This window comes from Diadema antillarum, unplaced genomic scaffold, assembly GCF_040938485.1.
Source record: "Diadema antillarum isolate AM-2024a unplaced genomic scaffold, OU_Dant_1.0 scf00000047, whole genome shotgun sequence".
NCBI classification, from domain to species: domain Eukaryota; kingdom Metazoa; phylum Echinodermata; class Echinoidea; order Diadematoida; family Diadematidae; genus Diadema; species Diadema antillarum.
The window spans coordinates 1,358,789-1,385,407 of record NW_027270936.1 but is presented as its reverse complement, the minus strand read 5'-3'; the positions used below and the strand labels follow the sequence as shown (position 1 = coordinate 1,385,407).

General features: G+C 39.3%; 1 protein-coding gene across 1 annotated transcript in view; it reads left to right on the top strand.

The window, feature by feature from the left end:
• The window catches only part of LOC139715369 (E3 ubiquitin-protein ligase MYCBP2-like), a 74,975-nt gene that overhangs the window by 23,662 nt on the left and 24,694 nt on the right, over positions 1–26,619 (top strand). The window contains exons 18-20 of the mRNA XM_071626942.1: positions 21,981–22,108; positions 22,744–23,029; positions 23,944–26,130. Of these exons, the coding sequence (XP_071483043.1) occupies positions 21,981–22,108; positions 22,744–23,029; positions 23,944–26,130 (2,601 nt within the window). The remainder of the gene's footprint in view (positions 1–21,980; positions 22,109–22,743; positions 23,030–23,943; positions 26,131–26,619) is intronic.

Here is a 26,619-nt window from a genome sequence, read left to right as displayed (position 1 = left end):
CTCTTTCCATAGGTAATACACGTGAATTTTCACAGTCATATATGCGTCGTTACTGAGCGGATGTGTAATTGAAACGTGTTTAGTTTGGCTTGTAAGTTCGTTTTTTATTGTTTTGTAGCTAGTGGCACTTAATGTAATGTCAATGCATTTTTCTTAAAAGCTTCGTACAACACGGTGGTCAAAACAGCTAGCTAGCTCGGTTTGTGTGCATTGTCAATACAAAAAATAGAGGTCGATCCAAAAAAAAGGGAGCGATACCGCGGGGAGCTGATTGAAAAGAGGGTACAGTACTCGAGTTCGACGTCGGTATTTGTTTTTTGCATTGAAAACTACGAATTGGAAAGGGATCAACAGCATATGATAGTGCTGGATTTTTGTCCATCACGTAGGTCAAGTTTTTACGTTAATTTCAGTGCTAAATATTCTTATCAGACAAATAACAATGAGACGGTAGATGAGTAGTAGGACCAACTCTACATTGCCACTTTTATGCGCATTAAACCCGAGACAAACAACGAGGTGGGTGCACTGGTGGACAACGCAAAGGTTCCGTGTAGTATCTAGTATAGTACGTACACCGTACCAGTATACTAACTGTACTAGTAAGCGTCTTTATCGACAAAAAACAACGCACGTGTGTCAGACTTCCTCGAGGAGCTCTGCCTCACCCAAAATCCCCTCGGTTTCTTTCACACAACAGGCATGCATGGTGGCACGTGTCCTTTTCATTTCACACACACACACACACACACACACACAGAGTCGAGCGGCGGGGCGCTGGGCCGCCAAGACATCAGCAGGCGGCTAGGCTGTCTGTGCAAAGAAACACGTGTGTGATACCAAATCGAAATCATTCTGTGTGAGTAGCAGCAAACGCGCGAGTAGTGTGTGTTTGTGTGTGTGGCATGGAGCCGTGTATGTGAAACTGCGAGCTAAGTACTACAGTAGTAGCTTCTTTTCTGGCCATATCCATGCGCCATACAACGGAGGAAGAAAAGAAGTGGGCGGGTCGCGCAGACGCGTCCGAACTTGAAACTCGAAACTGAACTCGTACAGTAGCTCGCCCAAGCAAGTTCATTTCCTGGTACCATGTACCACTCTCTACTTGCTTACTTTGTACGTCAGGAAGTTTTACGCTTGTCAGTAATTGTGTCACAGCTCCAAACTGTACCAACTGCTTTATTACATTGTATTTGTCGAGATTTATGGTACAGTAGTTATGTAAGTAATTGTAACATAACAAAAACAATTAAAGTAAACAGAGGAACAAGTCCCCAGTACTGGTAAGGGAACATTTTACGAAACAAGATTTGTTGTTCTATCTCAGTATGATTTTTGATGAGGTGCATTTTTCTTTTATTACAATGTGTAATCACAGAAATTGGTTAACAACACTCAAATTAATTTCAAGGAAATAATTTGCTTTCTTATATTCCCTTACTAGTTTCGGTCCCTTATAAGGTTATTTGAGACCAATTTGTGTCCGGGACCTTCTGTGAAATTGATGGAAAAATCATTTAACAAAAACACTTGAAAACGCAATTTTTCCCTCAAGTTCACAGAAAAGCATGATACTCTCTTCAGCTGGGAAACACAAACTGTATGGTCTCAATGGAACTGTAAAACGCGGTTATGATTAGTACAAAATAAAATGTAAAGAAAAGTATGAACCCTCCGTTATGAATAACTATAAATGACAGGTAAAAACTGAAAGAACAAATTCGCTTCGAAAGCGAAAAGGAAAAGAACGCATGCCTATACTATAGTAAGTAAACAAACATTCAATATATTGAACAAGTACTGTGCAAGAAATATGAACACTGAAAGTAAACTCATATTGCAAAAACATATCTGGCACTTTCACCTCATCCTATATTTCTATATACGTCTATAAATCTTGATCAATGACATTTCATCTTTGACATTTTTACCTCTGATATTCTTACTTCTGACATTTTTACACTTCGTACTTGATACTTCGTGATTCATTTTCCTAGTCGTTTATCTCGAGTGATGAGGGTGATCGTGTTTGTAAGTGTAGTGATGCCTGATGATGATGAACAATGCTTGGAAAAGGCGGCTTGCTGTGAATACTGTGTATATACGTGCCCTTCGTTTTATTTCAGTTTTCCCTCTTTTACTCTTCTTTCCCCTGCCAAGAATGATGAAAAAGAAAATACATACACATCAAAACAGAAAGAATCACGTGTTAGCAACCTTCGTAATGTTAAAGGACAAGTCCACCTTCATAATAAACATGTGGATTGAGTGAATGCAGCAACACATCAGTGAGAGTTTGAGGAAAATTGGACAACCAGTTGAAAAGTCATAAATTTTCGAAGTTTCTGCTCAGTCACTGCTAGATAAGAAAACTACTACAACTTGTGATGTCACATGTACAACGATGTAAAGAAAACAAAGAAAATTCAAAATTTTAAAAATTCATAACTTGTGAACGGATTGTGCGATTTTCCCAAATTTTTTTTATTGATGTGTTCTAATAATATTGCTACATTCACTCATTCCACAATGTATACATGAAGGATAACTTGTCCTCATTACCAGCAAAAACATTAAGGGGAAAACATGAATAACAGCAAAAAAAAAAAAATATACAAGTGAAGAGATATAATGGTGTACACTCTATGACATGAGGTCTCTTTGTATCCAAGAAACTTGACACCCGGGGACAGTTTCATGAAAGTTGTCCGCAGCGCTGACAACTTGTCAGTCTCTGACAATCACCATGGTAACAGTCAGTGACAAGAGCTTCTCAGCCAATCAAAATCGAGGATTTTGCTGAACTTGATGAAACACCCCCGAGCTGCGCTCTTTGCGTGACACCCCCGCCCATCTCCACTCGTGGAAATTTCCACAGTTCATGAGCAAAGATAGTAGAAATCCACGTCTTTGGTTCTTAGCGTGCCAGACCCCGTTGCGTGCCAGACGAAAGAATGCGCGCACTGGAATAAACAGCGTGTAAATATCCTGGAAATATCGATCGAATAACTAGCTCGTGGGAATCATTGCAAAGGTATCAGGATTCATATGACCTTTCTTTTGGCGCATAAGAAACATCAAACAGTAGATTTTACTGTACTTGATCTGATATTTTGTATGTTCCCTGAACAATGAAAAGGGATTACTCGATTAGAAATGCAATCACAGAAATACATGAAAGGTCTCGTATATTATGGCCAGTGCTGGTCAAATTCACTAGTTATAATGATGCACCAAAAACCCGATTAGACAGCAAAATCATGACATTAGTAATTTCACGCTCATTAAATTTTAAAAAAAAGACTTTTCAAACTTTTCGCTATCAACATTCGTGGATTTTTTTCTTGTTGTTGGTCCATGATTTTTTTTTTGTTTTTTTTTCCTCCTGAAAGAGCTAATGATTGTATCGAACGAAAACTGTTTACAATAACCAAGTCATTAAAGGGATCGTATAGATTTGGTTGGGGGCGAGATAATGAGAAACCTCTTATGAATATGAAAGAGCATGTAATTCCATGAGGAATTTAACGTTTATTTGATGAAAATTGGTTTTGAAATGGCTGAGATATCCAAAAGAGCAATTCTAATAACGTGTAGCACCCACACTTTATCGCGATCGCTTTGTTTTACTTTGTGTTTGGATGTTTCAGTCATTCCAAACCCGATTTTCATCAAATAAGCTTTGAATTCCTCTTACAATGGTATGTGCTCTGTATATTTCATGTTTTCTTGGTATCTCGTACAAAAAAAAAGCCCAATTATCACCTCTTCGAATACTTTAACCATCCCTTTCTCCGCTCAGCTCTGCACTGGCGCATCCGACTCTAAAGGCGGGAGCACATGGCGCTTTCCTTCGTACTTCAGGTGACATCGGCACAGCCACACACAGTGTGGTTTAGCGATCGTCGTTACGGCAGCCTTTCCGATTCCAGTCAGGGAGAAGGAATTGGAATACTTGCTTGGAATATGATGTTTAAAATCCCATGAGATGAAAAAGCCTCAAAACAACGCATGACTATGTTTTATAGTATTGGAAAGAAAACACCCAATCCACTAAGATATTGTATTCGCTAAGACAAAAGCTCTCTTTAAAAGATGAGAAGATAAAAACATTCCCCCTCCCCTGCTAGGTAGTGGAAGTTTCCATAACCAGCCCAACAAGTTTTGGAGGTACATTCTGCATATTTATTGCGAGAATAAGTAATCAATCAACTATGCGATGAACACGGAGTATAGTTTTGATTCTTTATCGTGCTGGTGACTATGCAGCTCGGTACTTCGGCATGACGTCGTAATGTTATGTTTACAGCCAGTAGGCCTCATACATCGGCAAGTTTATTTCGAAATAATAAAAAAAGGAAGACTGAAAATACTAATTCTGATCGAAAAAATACGATTTTTTGGGTTGCTGAGTACTAATCTCTGCTTCCAAAGGTTGCCAGATATCTTTAATGCTTTCTCTAAACCTGATTATCTCGTCAGAAATACAGAGGACACAACTGCTTGCATCTGCTCGCTACTGCTCGTCTAAGATGGTATTGCGACAGAACAACGGTTCCTTATATCAGAATGATATTAAGAGTGAAAGAAACATGCACGAACGCTAAAAATATAAGCCAAAAACAAGTCTCATATACAAAATAACTGTTGGGTGCTGTTCGTTATTCCGAAGGTTCGCTATTCCGAAGGTTTTATATAGGGTCCGTAACGAACCTCCGGAACAAAGAGCTTTGTTTCATTTTCGGATTAACGAGCCTTCGTACCGAACCTAATTTCATTTTCGGATTAACGAACCTTCGGAATAACGAATCTTCGGAATAACGAACCTTCGGAATAACGAGCTGTAATTAATAACATATTAGTCTATATGGTCAGACCGATGTCTAATTTTTTTTTGCTCCGGAATCTTGTTCAATTTCTTATTTTGTGCCATGAAACTAAGTATCTCGTCGAAAATGCAGTGAACGCAATTGCGCGCAACTGCACGTTACACATATTCTGTGCGGAAAACAACACTTGGCTAAGTAAAATAGACATTCAGAATACCACGAACACTAAACGTAAAATCATGACACAATATTGTCATACAAAATAATGTACTATTTTTCTTTATAAGAGCGATGTATCAAAATGTTGCTACTGAATATTTTTCAATATCTTTAATGCTTATTATTCTTCTAATCCTGCCTCCTCGGGAATAGAGAGCGCAATTATTGCGTACATCTGCTCGCTATCTAATATATACTGCTCGTCTAAGAATACGTATATTAGAGAGAACAACGGTTCTTCAGAATAACATGAACAGTGAAAGAAACATCAATGTTAAAAGTAAAATACTACCAGAAGTGTCATACAAATTGTTTTTTTTTTGTTTAATTTCTTTTATGCTTTCTGAAACTGACTATCTCGTCGAGAATGTAGAGAGTGCAATTGCGCGCATCTGCTCGCTATCCTAATTTATACTGCTCGCCTATAAGAATACGTAAGGGACAGACCAACGGTTCTTCACAATAACATAAACAGTGAAAGAAACATCAACGCTGAAAGTAAAATACTAACAAAAGTGGCATACAAACTGTTTTATTTAATCTTTTTCATGCTTTCTGAAACTGATTATCTCGTCGCATGGCTAAGTAGAAAAGACATTCAGAATACCACGAACGCTTTATGTTAAGTCATTAAACAATAATTGTCATACAAAATAATGTGATAAATTTTGATAAGAGCAATGTTTCAAAATGTTTCTACGCAATCTTGTTCAGTCATATTAAATGCTTTCTTCTAAACCTGCTTATCTTGTCGGAAATGCAGAGAGCGCAATTGCGTGCATCTGCGCACTGTGTTACTAGCTGGTCTAAGAAAACGGTTCGTATTACACCAACGGTTTTTCAGAATAATGTGACATGAACAGTAATAGAAGCATCAACGCTAAAAGTAAAACACAAAAACAAGTGCAGTTACTGTACTATACTTAAGTTAGAGCAATGTTTCAAAATACTGCTGAGGAATCTTGTTCAATTTCTTTTACGCTTCATACCACGAACGCTAAATGTGAAATCATAAAACAATATTGTATTTTCTGACAAAATAATGTATTACTCGGAGTATATTTTGGATAGAGCAATGTTTAAAATTGTTGCTACGGAATGCTCTTCAGATTCTTTCTTGTAAACCTGATTATCTCGTCGGGAATGCAGAGAGCGCAATTGCGTGCATCTGCTCGCTATCCTGTACTGCTCGAATACGTTTTGGAGGGAACAATCATTGTTCTTCACAATAAGCCAGTTCGGATTTCCAGTTTGAGCATGAGCAGAAAAAGGTCATTTGTACTGAGAGACAGTTTGGTTTTTAATTTCGCTGAGATAAGCATCTGTAACGCTATGATTATTTATGGAATCCTTATATAATGGTGCCTGCCAGTACATCCACCTGACAGCAAGCCTGGTATTTGGTAATGTTAAAAGAAAAAGTTTGTTAATGTATTCAAAACAGCACAATGAAATAGATGCTTCCCAAAGTGTTGATTGACGAACGACTTTGGTCACTTCATCTACACAGGCTCATTCTTTGTTAGAATAGTTCCATAAAGAGTTCCATAAATTGCTATGTTGGGCAAGCTGCTGCATTATGTCGCTTTGAATTGAGTAAGTGCCAAACCAACTGAGAAAAATTAAAGGTCATTTGTACCCATGTGCACATGAGCTATCCCCGAACTGGCTTATAAGATGAACAGTGAAAGACACATCAACGCTAAAAGTAAGATACTAACAAAAGTATCATATACAAATTGTTTTGTTTAATTTCTTTCATGCTTTCTGAAACTGATTATCTCGTCAAGAATGCAGAGAGCGCAATTGCGCGCATCTGCACGCCATCGTATACTGTGCGGAATAGAACACGGACACTAGAAAAGACATTCAGAATACCCCGAACGCTTTATGTTTCATCATAAAACAATATTGTCATTAAAAAAATGTGATAAATTTTGGTAAGAGCAATTTTTCGAAATGTTTCTACGCCATCTTGTTCGATTATATCCAAGATGCTTTCTTCTAAACCTGATTGTCTTGTCGGGAATGCAGAGAGCGCAATTGCGCGCATCTGCACGCCATCGTATACTGTGCGGAATAGAACACGGACACTAGAAAAGACATTCAGAATACCCCGAACGCTTTATGTTTAATCATTAAACAATATTGTCATAAAAAATAATGTGATAAATTTTGGTAAGAGAAATTTTTCGAAATGTTTCTACGCCATCTTGTTCCATCATATCCAAGATGCTTTCCTTCAGAAAGTCTAAACAGATTGAAAAATTCAGCACTAAAGGATCAACCAATTTATCTTTCTTCAGTCAATAATCCAGACAAGAAGCAAGCACTCATTTCACTCTGATCTTTCCCCACTCTGGCCTCAGTCCTCCCCCCCCCCCCCCCCCTTCAAAAAAAGGAGAAAAAAACCGAGGGAAAAAAATACACACACACACACACACACACACACATTGCAACACAACAAAACCCTCTCCCCTACACCATCCCGATTTCCGCGTCACTGTCAGGTGAAACGACATGTTCAAGTACAAGAATAAAACAACAGTAGATATTGATTGAAACTCGACACCCATTCATGCCAGCCAGGCTGCCATGCAACTTCAAAGCACATTCCGACAGCTGGCTGGAGAGAGGGCCTGTGAACAGCCCCTTGGTGATTAGTCTGTGAGTCTGTGAGTTATCAACAGCAGACCTTTTGAACAATTGCAAACGTCATGATACTATTTTGTCTTCCTTTTGGACTGAAAGAAAAACATCAAAAAGACGAGTTGAGTGTCACAAATTATCCACATAGATTTGCATCCTCTAAATTTGACCAATATTTCAAATGCATTAATTTAGACAATATTTCAGTAATTTATGTTAGACTGTTGATGCTGCAGTAAAAACATCAGAAATTTCATGTAAACTTGGAAGTATTAGGATGAAGAAAAAAAGAATCTCGGCAGAAAAAAAAAATACAAGTCTTTTTTATTGTCACTGGTAGTCACATTTGTGGTTTACAGATTGATAAATCAATAGGTATATAGTATTGTATTACACAAAGTTACAATCTCATGAAAAATTTGACATTCTAACACCTAAATTAAGCTCATCAAATATTGCGGGAGAGTGATTTTAAGGAGCTTACATGAAAGAAATATGAAATCGTTGCATTTGTAATCCTGGGTCTTCGCCCTGCATGGGGCTTCGACTTGAGCTATGTGTACTCAGTAATTAAACATTCTTTCCCTGTTCATCTCCAACACCCCAGACAGTTCATGACCTCCAAGAATGCGCCAGTACGCGCGGTTTCTTCTGTTGATTGGTTTCTCTCTCTCCACCCCTCCCCATTCCCAGTCTGGCACCTTGGCATCGTGGGATTTTTCTTTTTTTTTTTCTGCGTGAACTTGGTGTGTGCGCTGTGCTGGTGCTCTACACACGTATAGTTACATGACGTGAAGCAGGCAGGCATAGCAAGTCACCACTCGACTCACCTGCTGGCAGCTTACCGCGAGCAGAAAACAGCAGAGTTTCTTCTGTTGCCGCTACTTTTACTGCCAAAATACTGGCTTTATCATCACACATTATTCGGCGAGACACACATTGTGTTTTGGAATATAAATGGACTTTCTTCGGTTATGGTTATGAATCGCTGATTGTTGGTGTTGGATTGAGTAAGTGTTCGACAGTAATTGAAATCGTGACATCGCTAGATCTAGACATCGCTAGACATACTCGTCATGCACGGCGAGATATGTGGGCTGCCCCCCCCCCCCCCCAAAAAAAAGAAAAAAAAAACAAAGAAAAAGAGGAAAATCACGGAAAGTTTCTCGACTGTGTATTTTCCCCCCAGAATTTCAAAATCCGCGGAGAAATCTCATGCCTGATAGAACAACGTTCTTCAGATTACAGACTACAGTCATGAACAGTGAAAGAACCATCAACGAAAGAGTTAAAATAATTGAACAAGTGACAAACAAATAATATTGTTCTTTATTTACGTTAGGGCGATGTTTTAAGATATTGCTATACCAAATCTTGTTCAATTTCTTTTACACTTTCTTGAACTGATTATCTCGTCGAGAATACAGAGAGCGCAATTGCGCGCATCTGCTCGCTATCGTAAACTGTGCGGAATAGAACCCAATGTCATGGCTAAGTGGAGAAGACATTCATACTATCACGAACGCTAAATGTAAAATCGGAGTATATCTGGTTAGAGCGATCTTCCAAATTGTTGCTACGGAATGCTGTTCAAATCATTTTTTTGTAAACCTGATTATCTCGTCGTGAATGCAGCGAGCGCAATTGCGTTCATCTGCTCGCTATCCTATTGCTCGTCTAAGAATACGTATTGGAGGGAACAACGGTTCTTCACAATAACATGAACAGTGAAAGAAACATCAACGTTAAAAGTAAAATACTAACACAAGTGTTATACAAATTATTGTGTTCTTTAATTTCTTTCATGCTTTCTGAAACTGATTATCTCGTCGAAAATACAGAGAGCGCAATTGCGCGCATATTATGCACGCTATCGTATACCGGGCGGAAAAGAACACATGGCTAAGTCAAAAAGACATTTAGAATTCCACGAACGCTTCATGTAAAATCAAAAAACAATGTTGTAATACAAAAACATGATGTACTATATTTTGGTCAGAGCAATGTTCAAAGATCTTGCTACGGAATCGGGTTCTATTTCTGTTTTCTTCTTCTTATCCTGATTATCTCGTTGGAAATGCAGAGGCGAGCGCAATTGCGGGCATGTGCTCGCTAACATAATCTATACGCCATGCTCATTAGTATAGGATAGAACAACGTTCTTCAGATTACAGTCATGAGCAGTGAAAGAACCATCAACGAAAGAGTTAAAATAATTAAACAAGTGACAAACAAATTGTACTTTATTTACGTTAGAGCGATGTTTTAAAATATTGCTATACCAAATCTTGTTCAATTTCTTTTATACTTTCTTGAACTGATTATCTCGTCGAGAATACAGAGAGCGCAATTGCGCGCATCTGCTCGCTATCGTAAACTGTGCGGAATAGAACACAATGTCATGGCTAAGTGGAAAAGGCATTCATACTATTACGAACGCTAAATGTAAAATCGTAAAACAATATTGTATTTTCTGACAAAATAATATACTACTCGGAGTATATCTGGTTAGAGCGATCTTCCAAATTGTTGCTACGGAATGCTGTTCAAATCATTTTTTTGTAAACCTGATTATCTCGTCGGGAATGCAGCGAGCGCAATTGCGTTCATCTGCTCGCTATCCTATTGCTCGTCTAAGAATACGTATTGGAGGGAACAACGGTTCTTCACAATAACATGAACAGTGAAAGAAACATCAACGTTAAAAGTAAAATACTAACACAAGTGTTATACAAATTATTGTGTTCTTTAATTTCTTTCATGCTTTCTGAAACTGATTATCTCGTCGAAAATATAGAGAGCGCAATTGCGCGCATATTATGCACGCTATCGTATACCGGGCGAAAAAGAACACATGGCTAAGTCAAAAGGACATTTAGAATTCCACGAACGCTTCATGTAAAATCAAAAAACAATGTTGTAATACACAAACATGATGTACTATATTTTGGTCAGAGCAATGTTCAAAGATCTTGCTACGGAATCGGGTTCTAATGTTTTCTTCTTCTTATCCTGATTATCTCGTTGGAAATGCAGAGGCGAGCGCAATTGCGGGCATGTGCTCGCTAACATAATATACGCCATGCTCATTAGTATAGGATAGAACAACGTTCTTCAGATTACAGTCATGAGCAGTGAAAGAACCATCAACGAAAGAGTTAAAATAATTAAACAAGTGACAAACAAATTGTACTTTATTTACGTTAGAGCGATGTTTTAAAATATTGCTATACCAAATCTTGTTCAATTTCTTTTATACTTTCTTGAACTGATTATCTCGTCGAGAATACAGAGAGCGCAATTGCGCGCATCTGCTCGCTATCGTAAACTGTGCGGAATAGAACACAATGTCATGGCTAAGTGGAAAAGGCATTCATACTATTACGAACGCTAAATGTAAAATCGTAAAACAATATTGTATTTTCTGACAAAATAATATACTACTCGGAGTATATCTGGTTAGAGCGATCTTCCAAATTGTTGCTACGGAATGCTGTTCAAATCATTTTTTTGTAAACCTGATTATCTCGTCGGGAATGCAGCGAGCGCAATTGCGTTCATCTGCTCGCTATCCTATTGCTCGTCTAAGAATACGTATTGGAGGGAACAACGGTTCTTCACAATAACATGAACAGTGAAAGAAACATCAACGTTAAAAGTAAAATACTAACACAAGTGTTATACAAATTATTGTGTTCTTTAATTTCTTTCATGCTTTCTGAAACTGATTATCTCGTCGAAAATACAGAGAGCGCAATTGCGCGCATATTATGCACGCTATCGTATACCGGGCGGAAAAGAACACATGGCTAAGTCAAAAAGACATTTAGAATTCCACGAACGCTTCATGTAAAATCAAAAAACAATGTTGTAATACACAAACATGATGTACTATATTTTGGTCAGAGCAATGTTCAAAGATCTTGCTACGGAATCGGGTCCTAATGTTTTCTTCTTCTTATCCTGATTATCTCGTTGGAAATGCAGAGGCGAGCGCAATTGCGGGCATGTGCTCGCTAAAATAATACGCCATGCTCATTAGTATAGGATAGAACAACGTTCTTCAGATTACAGTCATGAGCAGTGAAAGAACCATCAACGAAAGAGTTAAAATAATTAAACAAGTGACAAACAAATTGTTCTTTATTTACGTTAGAGCGATGTTTTAAAATATTGCTATACCAAATCTTGTTCAATTTCTTTTATACTTTCTTGAACTGATTATCTCGTCGAGAATACAGAGAGCGCAATTGCGCGCATCTGCTCGCTATCGTAAACTGTGCGGAATAGAACACAATGTCATGGCTAAGTGGAAAAGACATTCATACTATCACGAACGCTAAATGTAAAATCGTAAAACAATATTGTATTTTCTGACAAAATAATATACTACTCGGAGTATATCTGGTTAGAGCGATCTTCCAAATTGTTGCTACGGAATGCTGTTCAAATCATTTTTTTGTAAACCTGATTATCTCGTCGGGAATGCAGCGAGCGCAATTGCGTTCATCTGCTCGCTATCCTATTGCTCGTCTAAGAATACGTATTGGAGGGAACAACGGTTCTTCACAATAACATGAACAGTGAAAGAAACATCAACGTTAAAAGTAAAATACTAACACAAGTGTTATACAAATTATTGTGTTCTTTAATTTCTTTCATGCTTTCTGAAACTGATTATCTCGTCGAAAATACAGAGAGCGCAATTGCGCGCATATTATGCACGCTATCGTATACCGGGCGAAAAAGAACACATGGCTAAGTCAAAAAGACATTTAGAATTCCACGAACGCTTCATGTAAAATCAAAAAACAATGTTGTAATACACAAACATGATGTACTATATTTTGGTCAGAGCAATGTTCAAAGATCTTGCTACGGAATCGGGTTCTAATGTTTTCTTCTTCTTATCCTGATTATCTCGTTGGAAATGCAGAGGCGAGCGCAATTGCGGGCATGTGCTCGCTAACATAATACGCCATGCTCATTAGTATAGGATAGAACAACGTTCTTCAGATTACAGTCATGAGCAGTGAAAGAACCATCAACGAAAGAGTTAAAATAATTAAACAAGTGACAAACAAATTGTTCTTTATTTACGTTAGAGCGATGTTTTAAAATATTGCTATACCAAATCTTGTTCAATTTCTTTTATACTTTCTTGAACTGATTATCTCGTCGAGAATACAGAGAGCGCAATTGCGCGCATCTGCTCGCTATCGTAAACTGTGCGGAATAGAACACAATGTCATGGCTAAGTGGAAAAGACATTCATACTATCACGAACGCTAAATGTAAAATCGTAAAACAATATTGTATTTTCTGACAAAATAATATACTACTCGGAGTATATCTGGTTAGAGCGATCTTCCAAATTGTTGCTACGGAATGCTGTTCAAATCATTTTTTTGTAAACCTGATTATCTCGTCGGGAATGCAGCGAGCGCAATTGCGTTCATCTGCTCGCTATCCTATTGCTCGTCTAAGAATACGTATTGGAGGGAACAACGGTTCTTCACAATAACATGAACAGTGAAAGAAACATCAACGTTAAAAGTAAAATACTAACACAAGTGTTATACAAATTATTGTGTTCTTTAATTTCTTTCATGCTTTCTGAAGTTCTTTAATTTCTTTCATGCTTTCTGAAACTGATTATCTCGTCGAAAATACAGAGAGCGCAATTGCGCGCATATTATGCACGCTATCGTATACCGGGCGAAAAAGAACACATGGCTAAGTCAAAAGGACATTTAGAATTCCACGAACGCTTCATGTAAAATCAAAAAACAATGTTGTAATACACAAACATGATGTACTATATTTTGGTCAGAGCAATGTTCAAAGATCTTGCTACGGAATCGGGTTCTAATGTTTTCTTCTTCTTATCCTGATTATCTCGTTGGAAATGCAGAGGCGAGCGCAATTGCGGGCATGTGCTCGCTAACATAATATACGCCATGCTCATTAGTATAGGATAGAACAACGTTCTTCAGATTACAGTCATGAGCAGTGAAAGAACCATCAACGAAAGAGTTAAAATAATTAAACAAGTGACAAACAAATTGTTCTTTATTTACGTTAGAGCGATGTTTTAAAATATTGCTATACCAAATCTTGTTCAATTTCTTTTATACTTTCTTGAACTGATTATCTCGTCGAGAATACAGAGAGCGCAATTGCGCGCATCTGCTCGCTATCGTAAACTGTGCGGAATAGAACACAATGTCATGGCTAAGTGGAAAAGACATTCATACTATCACGAACGCTAAATGTAAAATCGTAAAACAATATTGTATTTTCTGACAAAATAATATACTACTCGGAGTATATCTGGTTAGAGCGATCTTCCAAATTGTTGCTACGGAATGCTGTTCAAATCATTTTTTTGTAAACCTGATTATCTCGTCGGGAATGCAGCGAGCGCAATTGCGTTCATCTGCTCGCTATCCTATTGCTCGTCTAAGAATACGTATTGGAGGGAACAACGGTTCTTCACAATAACATGAACAGTGAAAGAAACATCAACGTTAAAAGTAAAATACTAACACAAGTGTTATACAAATTATTGTGTTCTTTAATTTCTTTCATGCTTTCTGAAACTGATTATCTCGTCGAAAATACAGAGAGCGCAATTGCGCGCATATTATGCACGCTATCGTATACCGGGCGAAAAAGAACACATGGCTAAGTCAAAAAGACATTTAGAATTCCACGAACGCTTCATGTAAAATCAAAAAACAATGTTGTAATACACAAACATGATGTACTATATTTTGGTCAGAGCAATGTTCAAAGATCTTGCTACGGAATCGGGTTCTAATGTTTTCTTCTTCTTATCCTGATTATCTCGTTGGAAATGCAGAGGCGAGCGCAATTGCGGGCATGTGCTCGCTAACATAATATACGCCATGCTCATTAGTATAGGATAGAACAACGTTCTTCAGATTACAGTCATGAGCAGTGAAAGAACCATCAACGAAAGAGTTAAAATAATTAAACAAGTGACAAACAAATTGTTCTTTATTTACGTTAGAGCGATGTTTTAAAATATTGCTATACCAAATCTTGTTCAATTTCTTTTATACTTTCTTGAACTGATTATCTCGTCGAGAATACAGAGAGCGCAATTGCGCGCATCTGCTCGCTATCGTAAACTGTGCGGAATAGAACACAATGTCATGGCTAAGTGGAAAAGACATTCATACTATCACGAACGCTAAATGTAAAATCGTAAAACAATATTGTATTTTCTGACAAAATAATATACTACTCGGAGTATATCTGGTTAGAGCGATCTTCCAAATTGTTGCTACGGAATGCTGTTCAAATCATTTTTTTGTAAACCTGATTATCTCGTCGGGAATGCAGCGAGCGCAATTGCGTTCATCTGCTCGCTATCCTATTGCTCGTCTAAGAATACGTATTGGAGGGAACAACGGTTCTTCACAATAACATGAACAGTGAAAGAAACATCAACGTTAAAAGTAAAATACTAACACAAGTGTTATACAAATTATTGTGTTCTTTAATTTCTTTCATGCTTTCTGAAACTGATTATCTCGTCGAAAATACAGAGAGCGCAATTGCGCGCATATTATGCACGCTATCGTATACCGGGCGAAAAAGAACACATGGCTAAGTCAAAAGGACATTTAGAATTCCACGAACGCTTCATGTAAAATCAAAAAACAATGTTGTAATACACAAACATGATGTACTATATTTTGGTCAGAGCAATGTTCAAAGATCTTGCTACGGAATCGGGTTCTAATGTTTTCTTCTTCTTATCCTGATTATCTCGTTGGAAATGCAGAGGCGAGCGCAATTGCGGGCATGTGCTCGCTAACATAATATACGCCATGCTCATTAGTATAGGATAGAACAACGTTCTTCAGATTACAGTCATGAGCAGTGAAAGAACCATCAACGAAAGAGTTAAAATAATTAAACAAGTGACAAACAAATTGTTCTTTATTTACGTTAGAGCGATGTTTTAAAATATTGCTATACCAAATCTTGTTCAATTTCTTTTATACTTTCTTGAACTGATTATCTCGTCGAGAATACAGAGAGCGCAATTGCGCGCATCTGCTCGCTATCGTAAACTGTGCGGAATAGAACACAATGTCATGGCTAAGTGGAAAAGACATTCATACTATTACGAACGCTAAATGTAAAATCGTAAAACAATATTGTATTTTCTGACAAAATGATATACTACTCGGAATATATCTGGTTGGAGCGATCTTCCAAATTGTTGCTACGGAATGCTGTTCAAATTATTATTATTATTTTTTTGTAACCCTGATTATCTCGTCGGGAATGCAGGGAGCGCAATTGCGTTCATCTGCTCGCTATCCTATTGCTCGTCTATAGGAATACGTATTGGAGGGAACAACGGTTCTTCGCGATAACATGAACAGTGAAAGAAACATCAACGTTAAAAGTAAAATACTAACACAAGTGTTATACAAATTATTGTGTTCTTTAATTTCTTTCATGCTTTCTGAAACTGATTATCTCGTCGAAAATACAGAGAGCGCAATTGCGCGCATATTATGCACGCTATCGTATACCGGGCGAAAAAGAACACAATATATGGCTAAGTCAAAAGGACATTTAGAATTCCACGAACGCTTCATGTAAAATCAAAAAACAATGTTGTAATACACAAACATGATGTACTATATTTTGGTCAGAGCAATTTTCAAAGATCTTGCTACGGAATCGGGTTCTAATGTTTTCTTCTTCTTATCCTGATTATCTCGTTGGAAATGCAGAGGCGAGCGCAATTGTGGGCATGTGCTCGCTAACATATACGCCATGCTCATTAGTATAGGATAGAACAACGTTCTTCAGATTACAGTCATGAGCAGTGAAAGAACCATCAACGAAAGAGTTAAAATAATTAAACAAGTGACAAACAAATTGTTCTTTATTTACGTTAGAGCGATGTTTTAAAATATTGCTATACCAAATCTTGTTCAATTTCTTTTATACTTTCTTGAACTGATTATCTCGTCGAGAATACAGAGAGCGCAATTGCGCGCATCTGCTCGCTATCGTAAACTGTGCGGAATAGAACACAATGTCATGGCTAAGTGGAAAAGACATTCAGACTATTACGAACGCTAAATGTAAAATCGTAAAACAATATTGTATTTTCTGACAAAATGATATACTACTCGGAATATATCTGGTTGGAGCGATCTTCCAAATTGTTGCTACGGAATGCTGTTCAAATTATTATTATTATTTTTTTGTAACCCTGATTATCTCGTCGGGAATGCAGGGAGCGCAATTGCGTTCATCTGCTCGCTATCCTATTGCTCGTCTATAGGAATACGTATTGGAGGGAACAACGGTTCTTCGCGATAACATGAACAGTGAAAGAAACATCAACGTTAAAAGTAAAATACTAACACAAGTGTTAACACAAGTGTTATACAAATATTGTGTTCTTTAATTTCTTTCATGCTTTCTGAAACTGATTATTTCGTCGAAAATACAGAGAGCGCAATTGCGCGCATATTACGCACGCTATCGTATACTGTGCGGAAAAGAACAGAGTATATGGCTAAGTAAAAAAGACATTTAGAATTCCACGAACGCTTCATGTAAAATCAAAAAACAATGTTGTAATACAAAAACATGATGTACTATGTTTTGGTCGGAGCAATGTTCAAAGATCTTGCTACGGAATCGGGATCTAATGTTTTCTTCTTCTTATCCTGATTATCTCGTTGGAAATGCAGAGGCGAGCGCAATTGCGGGCATGTGCTCGCTAACATATACGCCATGCTCATTAGTATAGGATAGAACAACGTTCTTCAGATTACAGTCATGAGCAGTGAAAGAACCATCAACGAAAGAGTTAAAATAATTAAACAAGTGACAAACAAATTGTTCTTTATTTACGTTAGAGCGATGTTTTAAAATATTGCTATACCAAATCTTGTTCAATTTCTTTTATACTTTCTTGAACTGATTATCTCGTCGAGAATACAGAGAGCGCAATTGCGCGCATCTGCTCGCTATCGTAAACTGTGCGGAATAGAACACAATGTCATGGCTAAGTGGAAAAGACATTCAGACTATTACGAACGCTAAATGTAAAATCGTAAAACAATATTGTATTTTCTGACAAAATGATATACTACTCGGAATATATCTGGTTGGAGCGATCTTCCAAATTGTTGCTACGGAATGCTGTTCAAATTATTATTATTATTTTTTTGTAACCCTGATTATCTCGTCGGGAATGCAGGGAGCGCAATTGCGTTCATCTGCTCGCTATCCTATTGCTCGTCTATAGGAATACGTATTGGAGGGAACAACGGTTCTTCGCGATAACATGAACAGTGAAAGAAACATCAACGTTAAAAGTAAAATACTAACACAAGTGTTATACAAATTATTGTGTTCTTTAATTTCTTTCATGCTTTCTGAAACTGATTATCTCGTCGAAAATACAGAGAGCGCAATTGCGCGCATATTATGCACGCTATCGTATACCGGGCGAAAAAGAACACAATATATGGCTAAGTCAAAAGGACATTTAGAATTCCACGAACGCTTCATGTAAAATCAAAAAACAATGTTGTAATACACAAACATGATGTACTATATTTTGGTCAGAGCAATTTTCAAAGATCTTGCTACGGAATCGGGTTCTAATGTTTTCTTCTTCTTATCCTGATTATCTCGTTGGAAATGCAGAGGCGAGCGCAATTGTGGGCATGTGCTCGCTAACATATACGCCATGCTCATTAGTATAGGATAGAACAACGTTCTTCAGATTACAGTCATGAGCAGTGAAAGAACCATCAACGAAAGAGTTAAAATAATTAAACAAGTGACAAACAAATTGTTCTTTATTTACGTTAGAGCGATGTTTTAAAATATTGCTATACCAAATCTTGTTCAATTTCTTTTATACTTTCTTGAACTGATTATCTCGTCGAGAATACAGAGAGCGCAATTGCGCGCATCTGCTCGCTATCGTAAACTGTGCGGAATAGAACACAATGTCATGGCTAAGTGGAAAAGACATTCAGACTATTACGAACGCTAAATGTAAAATCGTAAAACAATATTGTATTTTCTGACAAAATGATATACTACTCGGAATATATCTGGTTGGAGCGATCTTCCAAATTGTTGCTACGGAATGCTGTTCAAATTATTATTATTATTTTTTTGTAACCCTGATTATCTCGTCGGGAATGCAGGGAGCGCAATTGCGTTCATCTGCTCGCTATCCTATTGCTCGTCTATAGGAATACGTATTGGAGGGAACAACGGTTCTTCGCGATAACATGAACAGTGAAAGAAACATCAACGTTAAAAGTAAAATACTAACACAAGTGTTAACACAAGTGTTATACAAATATTGTGTTCTTTAATTTCTTTCATGCTTTCTGAAACTGATTATTTCGTCGAAAATACAGAGAGCGCAATTGCGCGCATATTACGCACGCTATCGTATACTGTGCGGAAAAGAACAGAGTATATGGCTAAGTAAAAAAGACATTTAGAATTCCACGAACGCTTCATGTAAAATCAAAAAACAATGTTGTAATACAAAAACATGATGTACTATGTTTTGGTCGGAGCAATGTTCAAAGATCTTGCTACGGAATCGGGATCTAATGTTTTCTTCTTCTTATCCTGATTATCTCGTTGGAAATGCAGAGGCGAGCGCAATTGCGGGCATGTGCTCGCTAACATATACGCCATGCTCATTAGTATAGGATAGAACAACGTTCTTCAGATTACAGTCATGAGCAGTGAAAGAACCATCAACGAAAGAGTTAAAATAATTAAACAAGTGACAAGCAAATTGTTCTTTATTTACGTTAGAGCGATGTTTTAAAATATTGCTATACCAAATCTTGTTCAATTTCTTTTATGCCATCTTGAACTGATTATCTCGTCGAGAATACAGAGAGCGCAATTGCGCGCATCTGCTCGCTATCGTAAACTGTGCAGAATAGAACACAATGTCATGGCTAAGTGGAAAAGACATTCAGACTATCACGAACGCTACATGTAATATCGTAAAACAATATTGTATTTTCTGACAAAATGATATACTAGGAGTATATCTGGTTAGAGCGATCTTCCAAATTGTTGCTACGGAATGCTGTTCAAATTATTTTTTGTAAACCTGATTATCTCGTCGGGAATGCAGAGAGCGCAATTGCGTGCATCTGCTCGCTATCCTGTTGCTCGTCTAAGAATACGTATTGGATAGATCAACGGTTCATCAGATTAGTATGAACAGTGACAGAAATATCAACGCTAAAAGTAAAATAAGAATTAAAGTGTCAAACAAATTGATCCATATCTTAGTTAGAGCGATGTTTCAGAATATTGCTACCGAACCTTGCTCAATTTTCTTTCATGCTTTCTGAAATTGATTACATCTCGTCGAGAATGTAGAGAGCGCAATTGCGCGCACCTGCACGCTGTCGTACATGTGCGGAACAGAACCCATGGCTTAGTAGAAAAGACATTCAGAATACCACGAACCCTGGATGTAAAATCCTAAAGCAATATTGTCAGACAAAATAATTTACGATATTAATTTTTGGTTAGAGCAATGTTCCAAAATGTTGCTACGGAATCGTGTTCTAATGCTTTCTTCTAAACCTGGTTATCTAGCTATTGTGTATTGTGCGGAAAAGAATACATTGCAGGGAGATGGTTTAAGATGTTGCTCCGGAAATTTGTTAAATATCTTCTTCTGATCACGATTATGTTTTCGAAATGCAGAGAGCGCAATGTTGCGCGCATCTGCCCTGAATTACTAGTACAAAGATCGCAATTGCGCACCTCTGCTCGCTTTCGTACTGCACAAAAAAGAATGCTGATAGAAAGTACAACAGATATTCCGAATACCATGAATACTGGAAGTAACAAGAACGCTGAAAGTAAAATCTTAAAATAAGCAATTTTGGCCATAGCGATGGTTAAAATGTTGCAGCGGAATCTTGCTTTATTTCTTTGATGTTTCCTTGCTATCATTTTGTCGAGATTGCATGGATCGCAATTACGCGCCTGCGCGGGCTATCGTACTGCGCGGGAAAAAAAAAAACGCTAATGGAAACTATATACAAAAGACAGTCGAAATAACCAGAAAATATTCCTTCATGAAAGTTAAAACATGAACGCTGAAAGTAAAATTTTGTGTAGTGCAGTTATGGTCCCAGCGATGATCAAATTCTTGCAGCGGAATCTTGTTCCATCCATTTCCTTCACGCCTTTTTTTTTTTCTGTTTTACAGAGGCGCGAACATACAGACAAACACGCACAGACATACATACTCACAAACACATTTATCAAACTTTGATGTGAAAAGGGACGGCCCTTCCCTTCCGCGAGAACATGCTCAGCACACTCGGCACTGCAGTAATACATGCTCCTACGACAGTACCATGCCCTTTTTTGGCCGCAGATGGCAGCAGATACATTTGCCGGCTTTCACCCGCCCGACGATGTGAGCGCAAATGAGCGAGCTCAACCGCGCTCAACTGCGCTAACTTGCGCGCGCTCATTCGCGCGCAAAATCACTGTGACGTTGATCGCAGGCGGAACTGTATTCTAATTTTTCAGGAAAAAAGAAGCTTCATTCAACCTTGTATTTCTTTTTTCTTTAACACTTGCTAGTAGTGATGTGTGGAAGGTGGATAAAAATGCTTATTTTTTGATATTTTCTCCCATTTATGCTCATTAAATGAATTTCAGGGTTGGTAAGGATTTGTCTGAAGAGCCTCTCCAATGCGTCAGCAAATGTTGTAGACTTACAGTGCGGTCTTTATTCATATATTATTGTCATGGCTCTCAGATAGAAGTATGCTTGTAGCAGTTAAACATGATGCCATGTGTGATAGGTAAATTGGTGTATTCAATTCATGGTTGTTTCAGAAACTTAATTCCATTTAAAATGATATCAGCACCCTTCTGTATGTCCGATGATAGTGTGCAGTGTTCAAAAGTCATGTAAAAATTGGTATCAATGGAAACTGTGTGTACTGTTAAGAAGCATTTATTTAATGTTATCCCCTTTTTGTTTTGTTTGTATCATTGTATGAGGGATACTTTTGTCTCCCTCTTTAACGACCTAGAGCATTGAGAATTGTGTAGATATTTGTTGTTGAATGTCGTTATCACCACAGCTTGGAAGGGCATCTGAGAAATTTGAAAGTAAAACCTACTTTGGCTGCATCAAATGGGAATGTCACTTTATTGAGTGCTGTGTCTTATTCTTGGTTTCAGGAGGAGCTGGCCTTTACCAGGTGGTGAATTGTGGACCTTCTGGGCACAACATCCGCTGCCGGGCCAGCCTGAAGGCCACACCCGTTGGTATGATGGTGATGGGCAACCAGGCCAACGTTGTTCAAGAGGTAAAATGTGCAGATATATAGTGGGATTTAACAAACTGATGAATTAGAATTTTTGCATATGCACGGAAACAATACAGAAATGATAAAGCAAACAAACAAACAAACAAGCAAAATTCAGTCAAATTCTACATGCGATGTAGCCAGCAGACGAGTGGAGAACATTAGAGTGGCAATTCATATCAGTGAACCTGTGATATCCTGGTAGTTACAGTTACACAAGTGAATGGCAGTGTTTATTTTTCTTGTATTCGATAAACATAAGTTCCCGTGAGATGCAGCCATAGGCAAGACTCTGGTATTTCACCATTGAAGGGAGTGATGATGAACTACTGTAAAACCAGAAACATTCTTGGAATGAAACTTTTGTGAACTGGAGCCGAATGCTTTTGTACTACATGAAACTTTTGTAAAGTGACGACCATGAAAAAATTACAAGTGTACTACATGAACTGGATTTTGTATACAAGAACTTTGTGTGCATGTATTGCGGCTTCTTTGCGAAATTTACAAAAGTTGTATGTATGTGAAAATTTCTGATTTTACAGTAAAAGGCTAAGGAGAAGTTGTAGAGTAATGCTGTGATTTTTGGGCACTCATTTCTTTTCACAAGTCTTTGCCAAATATTTCATCCTCAGGCTTGTCACGGTGATGGCTCCATCTGGGTGAAGCTGGATAAAACCAGTATGAACCGGTACTGTGAGAACACCAAGGGGGAGGCGTGGGCCCTATCCTACAGCAAGGGGATCACTTACCTCATGCATGAACGGGACCTGTCCCTCTCGGACAAGGAGCGGACCAAGAGCTCCTCCGAGACGTTCTCCTTCTACTCCGCCTCCCAGCAGACTGCCAAGGGGGCCGCCACTGGCTTTGACTTCAAGAATGCCCAGGGTCCCCCATCGCTGGGTTTCGCCCACACGACGGGTAAGCCAGAAACAAGCTGTGGTGGAGCATCATGGAATCCTTGCATGTCTGTGTGTTAACCCGTTGAGGACGAGTCCCGAGTGTACTCGGGTGGGTGTCTACGGGAAATGCGTGTTGTAGCAAAGTCAGTCCGTCCTCAAAGGGTTAATGTGTAGAACACTTTGACTCTTGGAAAGGAAGGAGGTGGGGGATGGGAGGGCACCATTTTGTTATACAGGGACTACTTTATCATTACCTCTGACTTCAAGACAAGTTAGTTGGACTGAATAGTGGTACATGTACTCTAAATGTTTGATGATGGTATTTTAGCTTCCTAATCCTGGAACTACTCTGTACATGATGAAGAATTTAGATTTCTTTTATGTGAAAATTTTGCCCTGTACATGTATCCTGTACCCACTTACGGTTGTCAGCTTATGGACAACAAACGCAATGTGATGAATGGGGCATATTGCTATCAATTGTCTGAACATGTTTTCGTAGACATCCGCTTTTCTTTCTTACTATGTGCTGTCTATATCCAAATGATGGAAAATGCAAGTCAACATCAAAACTCAATGTGATCATGTATGCAATATTCATGAAGACTTGTGAGTTTATGGGGAAGTTGGTGTATAGCATTGGCCACTTCTGGCATAGTAACCCATCAAAATTTGTCCTGCAGTTGCCGAGTCTAAAAATCTGGAAAGTATCATAATTATTTGACATGTTGAACTGGTATATTTCAGTTAAGTGTACAAGTTAAAAATTCTTGCAATGGATGATAAGTTTATTAAAAACAAATCAAAGTAATGCCACAATCATGTTTTCAAATTTCAGTTGTGCTGATGCTTTGCCCAGTAGTAACATATTGTAGTTCATTCACTGCGTACACTTGTAGTAACTACTGCTATCACCCTGTGATCTTTTTACAGACCCAATGCCCTTCATGTTTGGTGGTTCCTGTGCTGCTGATAAGGATGGTTCAACTGTGAAGGAAAATGGAAAGCTGGAGGATCTGTTGCACAATTCTTTGGAGCCCTTCAGTGCATCCCCCACACCAATGTCCAATCACATCAATGAGGGCAGCGAGAGCTTAAACTGTCGAGAGAAAGAAAACCTTGATCCTGCAAAGGAAGCACGCCAGATGGCAAGGGAGTCGAGAGCAGAAGCGCTGAAGGAGCTGAAGAAGGACTCACAACAGGCTCTTGGCGGATGTCCAGATCTGATCAATGCCCACCCCAAGAGTGTGGACGGTGCAGCAAGTGCAGAATCTGATCTTGCCCTCATGACTGCAGCCAGCAACCATGCTCAGCCATCCAGCCCCCTGCCCTCAGGGAGCCCTCACAGGTCGCGCTTCTCCATCGGTACTGGCTCAAGTCCGCAGTCGCCCAAGAGCAGCATGTCCCCAAAGCCCGGGCGGAAGTCGAGGTCGCCATATGGGCGCCGCGAGAGGACGCTGTCGCCGTCCGGCAAAGACCGGTCGCCTGCCCGATTCCGGGCAACCATTCTGAAGCAGGAGGTGGCGAAAGAGGTGCCACAGACTGCTGTGGCAACATCGGTGGCAGAGTGTGTGAGGTGTGTCTTTGCTGCGTTTTTGTGGCATGAAGGTCTTGTGCATGATGCCATGGCCTGTGCCTCCTTTTTGAAGTTCAACCCAGGGCTGACGAAACAGTCCACTGTCAGCCCTCAAGAACAAATGAGTACTCAGAACAAGCGAGACTTGAAGCTGAAGAACAGACACTCAATGGATCTGAGTCAGAGCATGAAGGAAGGCGCATTTTTCAATACCTCAGAATTTTCCATTCAGGAGCATCCACTCAACCAGAATGAAATGTCCAGCAGTAGGATACGGGAGAAGCTGAATGAGGAATCAAAGAAAAGCGTGGGACCTGCCGTGGCTGGAGCACCGGTCCAGCCAGTCTCCCCACTTGTCAAGTCTGTAAATCCGAACAATTTTCCAGCACAAGGTGCAGATACAAAGACTGCCATAAAAACTACCACTTTCCTGCCGCCATCCTCGCCTGTGCATTCTCCCAAACACTTGCCTAAAGAAAACCATGAACAAACCTCGCAACCTTCTCACTCCGTAGCGGGTAAAACTCAGCCTTTCCCAAAGAAACCTCCAAGCGCCAAGGAGAAGGAGGGAGACTTCACCGAGATGAGGGAACGATCGGCGACTGTTGGGGCAGAGTACGCCAACAAGGTGCCAAACAAGGACACCAGCAAGGTTCCCAAGGATGCTGAATCAAAAATGACGCTGCCTGTCACGCTCAAGCACCTGTTGACCTTCTGGGACGAACTGACCTCAGCAACCGTGAACATTGTGTCACAGCAAGTGGTACTCCCTAGTCCCGCCCCCATCACCAAAACCAAAGCCAAGGTAGAGAAGAAAGAGGAGAGACCCCTGAGGGAGAACAAGGGCAAGAAACGCAGGGAGAAGTACTTTCGTGGCGGTCACGGTAATCTCTTCGGCGAGGCGGCAGGAGTGCAGGCCAGGATGGGTGAATTTGACACTGTGTGTGACTTGTGCTTAGGGGTGTTCCCGCACCCTGTAACCTACCACATGAGACAGATGCATCCAGGATGCGGGAAGACAGCTTGGGGGCATGGGTACAACAGTAGCGGTGTCTACCGGAGCGGCTTTGTTGGGAGTTGTGGGGAAGGGGGAGCGGGGGGAAGAGACTGGTACCTCATGTGTGAACGCTGCAGGGAAAAGTACATGCACGAAGCAGAGGACAAGCACAAGGACAAAGCAAAGAAACTCAGGAAAAAGCTGCCGGCACTGAAGACCCCCCGCGTTCTTCCGCCACTAGAGGCACATCAGGTGATGAAGGCAAACGCCATGTTCCTGCTGGACCTTGCCAGCGCCACGGGCCCCATGTTCCCGGGCTCGAGTCCCATGAGGAAAATTTCGCGCTTCGATCTCCCGACAGTTTCCGAGTCGGACTCGCTGGTCACACAGTTCCCAGACACCTCGTTCCGATTCCTGAGCCTAATGGCCGACCAGAGCCCGGGAGGGGAGATGTTCCGTGAGGTGGATGAGGTCATCGGGAGCTCGTCTGGTCCCTGCATTGGATTCCCGTCACCTCCAGCTTTCTCAGGACAAGATTGCCATGCGAGTGAGTTGCAATTGTTGCTGTTTTATCTTAAGTTCTTGTCACTTATATGTTGTTGTTGCTCCTATCATACATGTATTTAAAAAGTCCACAAGTCCTGTGTTGTCTGATGTCAAGAACTACAAGGTAATCATGGTTTCAAAATCAGGAATTATTTGTAAGTTGTAGAGATAACATTACATGTCGCCATTCTGTCAATAGAATAGGAATATTATTGGATATGCCAATTGCTCTTGTGCTGTTACTCTAACTGATAATACACTCATGGTGAGATGAAACAATATAACAGCATATTTTACATCCGGGTGAAAACCTGTCATATATTCGGCAATGTCCATCAGAAAGGGGAATGGGGAAGGGGGTTATCAATGCCTATCACCATAAGGCTTTCAGTATTCCCCCAATCAGTTTATGTGTTGGACAAGTACATGCAACCACTTTTATAAGGTCTCTGTAAAGAGTGAAACATGTGATGAAATAAGCAAATTGACT